General features: G+C 29.9%; 1 protein-coding gene and 1 pseudogene across 1 annotated transcript; both read right to left on the bottom strand.

The window, feature by feature from the left end:
* Positions 1–4,061: 4,061 nt before the first annotated feature.
* LOC102629561 (putative HVA22-like protein g) lies at positions 4,062–5,499 on the bottom strand. The gene is made up of 6 exons (XM_052432605.1): positions 5,468–5,499; positions 5,246–5,344; positions 5,076–5,132; positions 4,909–4,972; positions 4,605–4,814; positions 4,062–4,238 (listed from the first exon to the last, which is right to left on the bottom strand). Exons 1-6 carry the CDS (start codon positions 5,497–5,499, stop codon positions 4,062–4,064), a joined length of 639 nt encoding a protein of 212 aa, XP_052288565.1.
* A 1,538-nt stretch (positions 5,500–7,037) lies between these two features.
* LOC102627258 (anthranilate synthase beta subunit 2, chloroplastic-like) lies at positions 7,038–7,828 on the bottom strand (annotated as a pseudogene).
* Between the last annotated feature and the right edge of the window lie 5,106 nt (positions 7,829–12,934).

Raw genomic sequence — 12,934 nt, 5'->3', positions numbered from 1 at the left:
TATCTATTTTTTGTTTATTTAATTGTAATTTGAATTTTTTTTTCTTTTTTTCCTATATTTCTATATTATATAGATTGAATGGCTGTGTATTTCATAATTATTACGTGTTATTTATTGCTCTGTTTCATGTAAAGATAGGAAATTATGTTATAGAAACCAACATGTTTATTTTTTTTATTTTTTTCAGTTGGAAGATTTTTAATAGAGACAATGACTATGATATGAATTAACTAAGTTCATGCTTGTCTGAATGTTTTGAGATTGCACAAAGTTCATGATTTGTCTTTAATTCAAGAAGAAAATGCTTGTTTTTAGGTAGTTTTGCTTGTTGTAGCACTTGAAGACTTACATTTTCTTTGTTCATTTGCACGATTAGTTTCGCTCTTATTCAGAAATTTATGTGTTTCCTCACTTGCATGGTCATTAATTCATTCCATAATTTTTCTTCTGTAAACACACTTTTATTTTCCTTTCACTAGTTTGAAGGAATTTATTTTTTTAAAATAAAAAATTCTAAAGATTGGAATGAATTGAAATTGTTGCTATAATGTACTTTCTTTGCTGCTGAAGTTCAAGGAATGTCTATTTAAATGAACTAGAACTTGAAAAATCTTGAAGTGTTGTTGTACCCATAGACTTCATTTTTTTCCTGCACATTACACTTATTTTGTTCATCTTCTTACCTTCAATTTGTCGTAGAGGTTAACAATGCTTGACGAGAAATGGAGGTTTGCATTTACTGCGGCTGAATCTCATGAACAAGAAGTTGGCAAACTGCGGTCTATATTTTTTCCTCAAATTCATAGTTGAATTCATAGTAAGCTCAAAGCAATTGATTGAGGGAGAAAATAAATTGAGTTTTATTTATTAGCATAATTTTTGTTATTTAGTGCTTTACACTCTTCATGACAACTTCAGCGATCTTGTCCTATTACCTTAAGGTACTACTGGATATTTGAGAAAAAATTAAAAATGATTAAGCTTATCTTTCTTTGATGATAGAATTACAATATGTCTTCTCACTTATTATAGTTCTTCTGGGGAGTTTCCTTCTTTTGATTTGTTTCTTAATGTCACTAAGAACAGCCAAGAATCTATTTGTTTAAAGTTGATATGTTGAGTTTATTGTTGAGGGTTTGAATGCCTCAGTGTTTTCTATTTTTCTATTTATTCTTCTCTTGGTGTGTGATACTTCAATAGCCTTTTTTTGTGGACTCCTTTTTGACATTTTGTAATTATTGTTCTTATTAATACTAATTTCTCTGTTTCCTATAAAAAATAAATAAATAATGAAGGATAGGTATAAATATTATAAGCATTTATTGGAAAATAAAACTATGCAGCTTATTTAGTTGTTTTCCTATTTAGTGATAAATTAAAATTTTTGGCTTAATTATATTCGGATATATAAACACCAAGTTTTCAGTGTTAAAATTATTGAATTGTTAATACTGAATCTTTTTTCAGTTTCAGTTAAAAAAAAAAAAGGCCCTTCTTTTTTCTATCTTCAAATTTTGTGTGATAGAAGTATACTGTTGGGCCTTTCTTATCAACTTTAGCTTTTGGGATTATTGTTGGTTTAACTTTAGAATTATTTGACCCAGAGATTTTATGTTCCATTAAATAATAACACTCAATACACTGGATTTAGTTCATGTTTATTAAATGTGGATTTTTATGTGAGACGGTACAAATATTGGGGATTAGTGGTCTCTCAACATTATGATCGAAAACTAGCCCTCACTGCCAATTTGTATTTTAAGCCCAATACTCAATCCTTGATCACTATCAAACTTCCACAATCATTTCTTCTTCATATTCTTATAAATCAGCCTCAAACTCCAACGAAAAACCTAAGCCATTCTCTGTAAGGGGTAAGCGTATGTTCTTGTTTGGATGAAGGTGCCAAGTTTTATTTTGCTCTTTAACGTTAACAAGTCAATTCCCATGATGTGTTAGGTGATTTGTTTGTTTCATGCTGTTTATTTCCTCGTCTTTTTTTTCTTCTATCTACTGTTTCTTTATGAATTTACCTCTAGGCATTTTTGCAGTTGCTTACTATGAAATACAATGGGCTTATGCTATATTTTTGTAAAAATAACTATGTAATTCAATCTCCAAATTAGTTAATCTTCTTAGTTGGCTTTGTCTTTGACTGTTTTTTATATCAATTAATTTGTTTCATTGTGTGCGGGTTAATTTCTATTGTTGGAGCCATGAGTCTGCTGAACACATTTTTCCTAACAGAGGTTTGGGATATGGACTTGCCCAATTTTCGTCTGTTTTGTTTCTAGGTTATTATGTAAAAATTTTATAATGGTTTGCTTTGCTTTGGGTTATTATGTAAAAACTTTGTAGTGGTTTGCCTCAAATGTTTCTGTTATTATGTCTTTGGTCTTATCCTGAGATACGCTATATTCTTATTCCTCAATTTTTACCCCTGGATTGTTTAATGAGTTTCTAATTTTGGATGTATACTAATAAATCTCCATTTATCTTTCTTAATCCTTAGGATTTTTTATTTTTTATTTTTGTATTCTACTTAAGTTGAGTTGTGTATAGATCTGTAGGAAAATCCACTCAAATTCAATTCTTAGCAGATAAATATTCTTCACAATACTACCTATTACAATTAGCTTGCACTAAGAGAGCTATGTATTGTTTTTGCCCCATTCTTTGTTAGTCTCTTTGAACACTGAAATTGGCCTGATTGTTTTTTCTCCCAAAAATCCAAGAATTATTTTTTGTGGTATACTAATTGATTTTATGTACTTGTAGGTGGGAAAAGAACAATGAAGCTGCTTGTGGATGTTCAATGACATTATGTGCTTCTTTTTGTTGGTTAATATTTGTTGAATCTTAACTTAGTACTTGGTTGTTAAGAGCTTGTCCAAGACTTAATTTAGTACTTATATTTTTCTTTTCCAAACAATGATGTAGTTGAATTATATGAATTTAAGTGATGTATTTGAGATGTTTCTTATGCAATTGTGTTGCGAGATTTTGTATATTTAATATATTTTGAGTTTTCTTTCAGTTGTAAAACAAATAGGAAAATATAATTAAAATCAAAGTATACTATTAACCAAAAGAATCATAACATCACTAAATACTGACACTAAATGTTTAAAATGACAGTAATAATTTTTGATGTTATTGAGTCAGTGTGCTCTTGATACTGTAGTCTCATAAATTACTGACATCTAAATAGTATCATTAAATACTAATGCTATCGTGTCATTATTTTAGTGATACCATAATGACATGAATTACTGACACAAAAATCGCTGACACTAAAAATTAGTGTCAGTGTGTTCTGGCTGGAGCATTATTGACACAATTAACAAGTGTCAGGAAAAGTAATTACTGACACTAATTTAGTGTCAGTAAAGCCCATTTTTCTAGTAGTGAATAGTAAGTTATTATTGAATATGAATTCGAGTTTTAAACTTTTGATTCTATTGAATTTGGCTAAAGATACATGGACTAAAAAAAACTACACTGACTATTAAAGTATTCTACGAGCCCTTGTTGGCCGTCCTTTGACTAACCACGTCGTACTGGCTGGTTGGCCATCTCTAAATATCTTACACAACTGGAATCCTAATCCATATTTATTAACACGGAGTAAGTGTATTCAAACCTCGTGCCTAAAATGGTTGCATCCATTAAATTACCTTATAAAAAATGATCGGCATGCAATTACAAAACGTGTAAAAGATTAATTTGCTGATTAATTATTTCTCTTCATGTGAAGATTAGATAATTTAGTTAAGCCACCACATGTTACAATTTAAACGTATCATTGACTACTGCATGTTACAGTTTCTTCTAATTGAAACTAGCCAGTCACTACTAGTCACTATATATAGTCACTACTGGTCACTATATCTATATATATATATATTACAAATTTGGTAGCAAGTACACAATGGAGTCTAATTAATTAATCAATTGGTGTAAAATTTATATCTCCTACATATATAAATCACTGCATAATGGCACAAGACAACTAGACAAGTGCTTTATTATTGGCTTGCTGCAGTTCTGAACGGCCTCCATTAGCTTCTTGATTGCGGGATAGCTTGACCACTAGAAACTGCTTTTTGATTGTAGGAATTAATTAAATTGCCACAGTGGAAAGATGATGATACTGGCATTGTTTCCATTTTAGCAGCAGCCTTAGATTTTGTTTGCAAATGACCTGCTTCTTCTGTGGCTTCTTGCTGCTGCCGCCGCTGCAGCGTAACAAAAAATAGTTTAATTTGCTTCCTATTTTAATATAAAATAAAAAAAAACTACAATTTTTGTGTTTTTTCCACTTATTTTTCTACAGTTTTCATAATATCTGGTTAGTCTGTTACTCTTGATGTCAAAGCTTCTTCAAAAAACAAAAGAGCGATTGTTTTGCGTCTGAAGGAGTTTTTTGGAAAAATTTTGACATTATCGGAGAGGTAATGTAGTATCATGAAAACTATATGTGGGTATGTGGTAAAAATCGAAAATTATAGAGGGAAAGTGTCAATCTCCTAAAACAAAACATTTTTTTGGCTCTTACTGAGAAAAATGGCTGCAAAATATATTAGAAAATGTTGTTAAATTACCTGATCAGACTGAGGAAGCGAAGCTGAGTGAGAAGAGAAGTACTGTAAAATCTCAAGAAACCTTGTTTGCCCGTAAATGGCAGCCTTCTTCCAAAACAGAAGACCTATCTCCCTGGCCTTAATTCTCAGCTTTAACAAGTTAAGATCAATTTCTTTCTCATGTTTTGCAACATAAGGCCGCAATAAAACATTATAAACATAAGTTGTCCCCTGAACATATTAAAAGTTGAAACTTTTTAAATAATTTCAATCAGAAATTTTACAGAATACTGAAAAGGATGATGAATTAATGCAGTTTTATTACCTTTGTTTTGGGATACCAAAGATATATGAAGAATGCCAACTTAGCTTCACTGTACATCGGTAACCTTCAGGATGGAAACATCAATTAGTAGATGAAAGTTAATACGCAATACTGTCGCGTGACGTTGCACTAATAGTGTTGTTATATATTCGTAAAAATACGCATACCATGAGATAAAGGTATCAGCCACCCTCTCACCAACTGTGAACACAGCAACCAAAACCCTAAAATTACAATACAATCCGGACGTCCGGACATGAATATGACTCATTATAAGGAATTAATTAGCATTGTTGCATAATCATACTTAGTTAATAGTGTAAGCATCGATCCATACCAATATTGGCACCAAAACAAGAGTTGTTCAATTTCTGGCTTGTTCTTCTCTACTGCTTTAAAGCACTCGTATGCAGGGTAAGCATAACCAAAAACCATTCTGTGGGGGAAAAAAATGCAGTTAATAAAACGATTAACTTAAATTAATCTTTCTGATAATTGAAGAAAACATAAAAGGAAAATAAAAGAAAATTGAATTTCTGATTAATTGTTTGTTGCATACAGAATGGGTCTTGAAAGAAAAGATCCCATCATCTCTTTCTTGATATTCCTTTGATTTTTTCACAATAATACACAAAAAAAAATTTATAAAAGTAATAATAATAATATTTATAGAGTTGCTTAATTTGCACGAGAACCGTTTCTATTTTTTCTTGTTTTCCCTGATATTTAGGTTTCGGTTGGGTGCCACCAAAACGCCGCGACTGATGATCATGATCATGATCGAATTAATATGGGAGATGTATACGGGCACGTACATCCGTTGTCTTTCCATACAAACGCAAAACCAGGACTCCTGTACTACGTGCTAAATTAAAAATTACGGCATAGATGTGTAAAGATCACGTACATATTTACGGTCACGTACATTTGGAGTAGGAAATTAGTCTTGTAAAAAAATAATTAGAAAAATAATAAAAAAAACTTGTAAATTGACATTAAATATGAAATGAAAAAAAATTAATCCATACACAGGACAAGTAAAAGAATGAGTAAATTAATGTTAAAATGGTAAATTGATCTTTGAAATTGTAAGATTTTTTTTCAATAAAATAAAACTTGTAAACTGATATTAAGTGTGAAATAAAATAAAAATTTATAACCACATATAGGACTAATAATTAAAGGAAAAATTGATAAATTAATGTTAGTGTGATAAATTGATATTTAAAATTGTCAAAAGTTAAAAACGTAGAAAAATTATATAAAGTTTGTAAGTTGACATTAAAAATTACGGCAAAGAAGTGTAAAGATCATGTACATATTTACGGTCACGTACATTTGGAGCATGAAATTAATCTTCAAAATTGTAAAAAAATAAAATTTGAAAAAATGATAAAAAAAATTGTAAATTGACATTAAATATAAAATGAAAAAAAATTAAGCCATACATAGGACAAGTAAATTGAAAGAAAAATGAGTAAATTAATGTTATAATGATAAATTGGTCTTTGAAATTTAAAAAAAGAAAAAATTAAAAAAATGACATAAAATTTGTAAACTGATATTAAGTGTGAAATAAAATAAAATTTTACAACCACATACAAGACTAATCAATTAAAGGAAAAATGGGTAAATTAATGTTAGAGTGATAAATTGATATTTAGAATTGTCAAAAGTTAAAACCGTAGAAAAATGATATAAAATTTGTAAGTTGACATTAAGTGTGAAATATACAAAAAATTTATAAATCACATATAAAATTAGTAAATTCAAATGTAAAAGTGAAAAATTGATGTTGGAGTAATACATTGGTTTTCAGAATTGTAAACAAAATAAAAACTTGTAAATCAACATTAAGTGTTAAATAACGCATTAATTTTTTAAATCACACATAAGATTCGTAAATATAACATGCAACTTGAAATAACAAAGGATAATTACCTGTTATTTAGGTTACCTATTTATTTAAAATTAATGACAAAGATTTTTCATTTAAATCTATCGGTCCGTATTTATTACAGCGTTGATGCCCTAATTTTAATCACGATATCATAGAATTACCTATAAAATAAATAATGTTTATTGAAAAATTATTCTAATTTATTGGGTCTTAAAATAAGTTTGCTAGTCTAATTCTGAGAATCAGCCGCTTCCTTTTTCTGTATCATTTTGTCTTGCCTTCACTGGTAAGAATGCTCTCCGGATGAAACTGAACCCCATGCAGATGCTTATATTTCTTGTGACGAGCAGCCATTATCAGCCCATCTTCAGTCCAAGCTGTGACCTCGAGCTCATCACTACGAAAGCTATCTTTCTCAATCACAAGGCCGTGATATCTACCTGCTGTGAAAGGATTTGATAGTCCAGCAAGCAATCCATCAGCCTCCTCCTTCTCGTTGTAATACACAAGAGCTTTTCCCATGCATGACACCAAAAGGAGAACATACAATCTTCCCTCCAAAGCCTCTCCAATGCACTTCAAGCCCATGCAAAACAGAGGCATAGTAGGTCCAAGTTCCAAAACAGTCCGGAATGATATTCCAGACTCTTGAGGTGCGCCTGGCCCGGGAGATATGACCACTCCTCTGGGTTTTTTCCGTTTTAACTCCGCCACAGTTAGTTCATCATTCCGATATACCTCAAAGTGGTAACCCTGGCTCAGCTCAAGCTCAAGCTCGCCCATATACTGGCAGAGATTGTAAGTGAAGCTATCATAATTATCAATTACGACGATGGGATTTTTATCGTTCTTCGACAACTTTAAAACCTCATTTCCCTTCTTAGCCGCAAAACTCAGCCCTGCAGCTGGAGAAGGAGGAGAGAATGCGGGGAGATGATTGGGATGAAGCTTGTGAGAGGGTTTTAAAGAGATTAGTGGTTTTGTTCGAATGAGAGATGAGTTTGAGATAATTGCAGCCATTGTGAGTGAGGTGTTTAGAGTACACTACTATTTTTGTTGTGTGTTATATGAGAAGAAATCCTTTATATATAATATAAAAAAGGTTAATTCCAATTTGACTCGAACAAGGAAACTAACTATACAGTTAAGTTAATTTTTCTGAAAATCCATTTTCTATTAGGAAAGACATTGTTTGGTTAAGGAAGAAATGATATAAACTTATCAAAGCAAGGAACAGATAAGCTTACACCTCACGCTATTAATAACATACGTACACAGCAATGCCATTTCAGTTTGCTGAACAGCTACTTTCCATCAACATCAATATCAACAAGACTCCAAAGAACATACTTCTACACCTAAAAGTCATTAAGCCATCAAGACTCTCAAGAACGGATTTCTACTTCAAGATATCACAAATCGGAAGCCTACAATCTACCGCTCAAGGCCTCAAGCAGCGATCGCATATCGTGTCACTACATATTAATTGCACGGTAGTAAGGAATGTGTTTGTAGCGCATCCGCGCACGAGATTGATATGGTCATGTGTGGCTACCGAAATCTTTCAAATCTTGTGGTTTCACTTCTTTCTACTTGTATTATTGACGGATGGATAAGGATCCGGTGTTACGTTGAGTTTGTAGGTCAAGAAATTAATTGGACCTACATAAAACTCATGTTGTACAAATCTTAATCATTGATTCAGTGTAGCTCAGGACAATCTCAGAGTAGTATCGAATCCTGATCATTGCCTGCCTATCTATTTTCTATTGATGGGCATTTAAATTGGAGTAACATTTGCTAGCATTTTTTTTATTTGTGTAAATTTCCCATTTAAAAAAAAGCGAGCCTCAGCAGTCAGCTCGGAGTGGTTACTGAACTTACTCGTGGTTAGGATCCACATTTAAAGGGCTTGTACAGTAATTTTGTGCTTCCTTCCCCTCTTCCCGTGCGTGTTTTAAACCACCCTGTCTTTAAAATGACTTGTAGAATGTAGCCAAACACCTTAGCTTTCCAAGGTACATGGATTAACAAGAAAACGATGAATTAACGGCATAAATTTATCCTTTTGGTTTGTTTAGTTGTATCTTGCAATTACGACAATTGTATAGAAGCTGCGTTCTTAATGACTTTGAACATTCTATAATTCCCATAAACGGGATATAGTCAGTAAAAATTTCTGCTGATTTTCTGAAAATTTATTTTAAACATGATCTCCGCTAGCCCATTTTTTCCATTTACATATTGCTGAGTAAAGGCATTTTGGGCGTGAGTTAGGAGTTTAAATTGTTTTTATTAGCAAATTTTTAGAATCAGTTTTAATAAACTTTGAAAGGCTAGTTTTTGCCGAACCCAACTGCTTATTTCAAAAATTTCTTGAGATTTCATTGCATATAGGTAGGATATCGATGACATATATTTTGATGATTAACCTGAATGAAAACTATATCAATCTATAATATCGATATAACAAGCCATGTAAAATTCATCTCTTCCTATTCCACCCTTTTCAATTCTTTGGTATCAAGGCTATATACAGTGAAGTGAAAAGGTAATAAAACAACCAATAATGATTTGAAAAACATAATATCTATTTCTTTTTCAATTGCTGTTAATTTCTTTTAATAAGGCAAAATGTATGTCTCAAATTCAGGTTGTACAAATGTTGATTTTTTAAAGAAATTTACTCCATTTGGAGTTATTAGTATGGGAGATTATCAATTTTCCCCTACAGTAATCAACATATACCATTTGTCCCTCTATTGTTTTTATAATGATCAAAAACCTCCCTGACAGCTTAAGTTTACAATATTACTCTTATTTTCAACTACTCTTTTATTTACATTTATTATAAATTAAATAAATTACATGAATAGAAACTAAATAAAAAAAATAAGTATTAAAAATAAAAAATATACGTTTTGATATGAGCAAAAAAATTAATAATAAAATTTTTTCTTGTAATTATTTATTTTGTGAATATTTTCTTATGATAAACATTTTGTAATATTTTAAAATTAAATGTAAGAAGTAGAGGCAAAATATTTTATTATTTATCTTATAATAAATTTTTATTTGTCATTCAAGTTTTCTTATAATAATTCTTTTATCATTTTATAATAATTTTCTTATATATTTATTATAAGAAAATTTTCACAAAATAAATAAGTACAAAAAAATATTATTAATGTTTTTGCTCATATCAAAACATATATTTCTTGTTTTTAATGTTTAATTTTTTATTTAGTTTCTATTCCTGTGATTTATTTAATTTATAATAAATATAAATAAAAGAGTAGTTGAAAATAAGGGTAATATTGTAAACCTACGTTATCATAGGAGTTTTTGGCCATTATAAAAACAACAGGGAGGAAAATAGTATATGTTTATTACTGTAGGGGGGAAATTGACAATCTCCCTTATTAGTATATTACCATTATTTCCTAATATAAAATTTAATCTTAAAATAAATTTATATCTTACTTCCCTAATATTTCTTTCTTTGTTCTACCAAATTTTCTAAAAATTGAATTTTCTGCAGTAACTTTTGCGAATTCTAATGCTACAATTTTTAAAGCAATTTCGAAATTATGAAAATGATACCCTTTTCCTCTTCCATTGTATGCTTAATGTTAGATTATTTAATTAAAAGGTTGTATATGCGAAAATACTGAAGATTTGTTTCACATGGATCATACACAAAGGAAATATTTTGTTGAATGTTACTATTCTTATTTTGTACGAAATGTTCTAGTGCTACTGCGATATATTACTTCAATATATCAATTTTATTGTAGTATTATTTACATGTCTCTAGTTATTAGTTTTATTGGCATTATCACGTAGTACTATTTTGTTTATTGACAACTTCAATACTATTCATAACGAGTCATAAAACTGTAAAACATATCCAAATGCTCACCATATGATAGAGACTTGTGCCTATTAAATCATCTTTACTCCTATAAAGAATATGTGTGTGTATATATATCATTAGTAATTAATAATAAGAATATAATAATAAATTAAATTTTATAAAGAATATGTGTGTGTATATATCATTGGTAATTAATAAATGAGAATATAATAATAAACTAAATTTTTAATCCTACATAAATAAAATTATATTATAACAAAAAATTCTTTAAAACTTACATATGATAGTATCATGAATCTTTATTATATTATATAACTAGGAAATAGAACCGCACTTCGTGCGGTTTTTAAAAAAAAAATTTAGTATTATCTTTTTTTATTACTTTGCACTCGATAAAACTGATAAAAAATATGAATTATTTTTTTAAAGATGACGCAGCCTTATAAAACTAATGTTATTTATGAAAGTTTATTATTTTTTTGTTAACATTAAAAAAAATATATTAATGTGTATAGTTAAGTGTAGACAATCTTTTCATCAATAACAATCATGTTCACACTAATCAACTCTTTATTTTTCTTGGTATTAACAGACTCGCACATCTTACAAAGCCTAACCCGTATCATCCAACTATCTTTATCATTTTTTAACTCATGAAGAAAAGAGTACTTCATGAAGCACACAATATTAATAATTTAAATAAGTCAAAAAATAAAAACACAATAACATTTCTAAAGAGGATGTTGGTTAAATAATATTAAAAAAAACTCAAACATAACAAATCTTAAATGCTTAATATTTATAGAGTTTGAAGAAGCCGAAACACACTAAATAAAAAGTTGCATAATTAAATATGGGATTATGACATTAAAATTAGGTCCTAATGGCATTGGTGAGGGAAGATGAAGGAACTTTCCTTCCTATATTAATTAGTTGATGTATTTTAAACTACTAAAATTTAGTTATTGGCTTAATAAAATAAATGAATGTTTCAAAACTAATAATTAATTTATTATTAATGGTTACATATTGTTGAATTTAAATAGAAAGAGGAAGAGACATGTAATCTTTTGTAATCTATTAATTATTTTCTATTTTTAATATTTTGTAATATAATTATTTTTTTAATCTTCACCAATATATTAGATAATAGAGAATAAAAAAAAGATGAGAAATAATGATGCCACAAATCTTAACTACTTAATATTTATAGAGTTTGAAGAAGCCAAAAGGTACTAAACAAAAGATTGAATAATTAAATATGATATTATGACATTAAAATTAGGCTCTAATGGCATTGTTGAGGGAAGATGAAGGAACATTCCTTCCGATATTAATTAATTGATATATTTTAAGCCACTAAAATTTAATTGTTTGTATAATAAAATAAATGAATGTTTCAAGACTTATAATTAATTATTATTAATGGTTACATATTGTTGAATTTAAATAGAAAGAGGAAAAGACATGTAATTGTTGAGTGTTAGAAAATGCATATTTATAAAGGAGAAAGCCGTCATTTTACATTTCAAGTCTTACTAACAACCCTTACTTTTATGTATTTAACATTCTTGTGATTTAATTACGTGTGTTTTATTTTAATTAAGTAATTTATGTATTTTAGGGGCATTATAGTCATTTCACAATAAAGGAGAGATCAGACGGCAAAACGGACATCACTTTTGAACTCAGGACGGTCGAAAACCTTAGGAGGAGCATAAAAGGAAAAACGGTACTATTCACATGTACGGAACTGTATACGTTACTGTTCACGACACTGTTCACATAGACGGATGATGACGTGGCATTGACCGATGATGTGGCCTTGACTGATGAGGTGTCACGATCCTGTTGGACTAAAATTCTTATGTACTGTTGATGGTGACGTGGCAGCATATCAGTGGACGAAAAATCTCGCGTACGATGCATGCATCACACAGGATTATTTTCAACCAAACCGCGTTACTGTTCATCCGGGTCAAACCGCGTTACTGTTCAAAGTCGGGTCAAACCGTGTTACTGTTCATCCGCGTGGTCAAACCGTGGACTGTTGACTGATGACGTGGCGCAATCCTGAGCGTCCAAACTGTTTTTAATCCGATGGCCATGATTTACTCCATGTATCTATAAAAAGGGGGTCTCTCCCCCCTAATTGGATATCTCTGAATCCATTTTTGGACTCTGTTTTCTGTAATTCCCTCTCCATCTTGTATTTTCTTCGTATTTTAATAAATTCTCATTTTACTCCT

This window comes from Citrus sinensis, chromosome 8, assembly GCF_022201045.2.
Source record: "Citrus sinensis cultivar Valencia sweet orange chromosome 8, DVS_A1.0, whole genome shotgun sequence".
In the NCBI taxonomy this organism is placed as follows: domain Eukaryota; kingdom Viridiplantae; phylum Streptophyta; class Magnoliopsida; order Sapindales; family Rutaceae; genus Citrus; species Citrus sinensis.
This window is presented reverse-complemented; position numbering and strand designations above follow the sequence as displayed.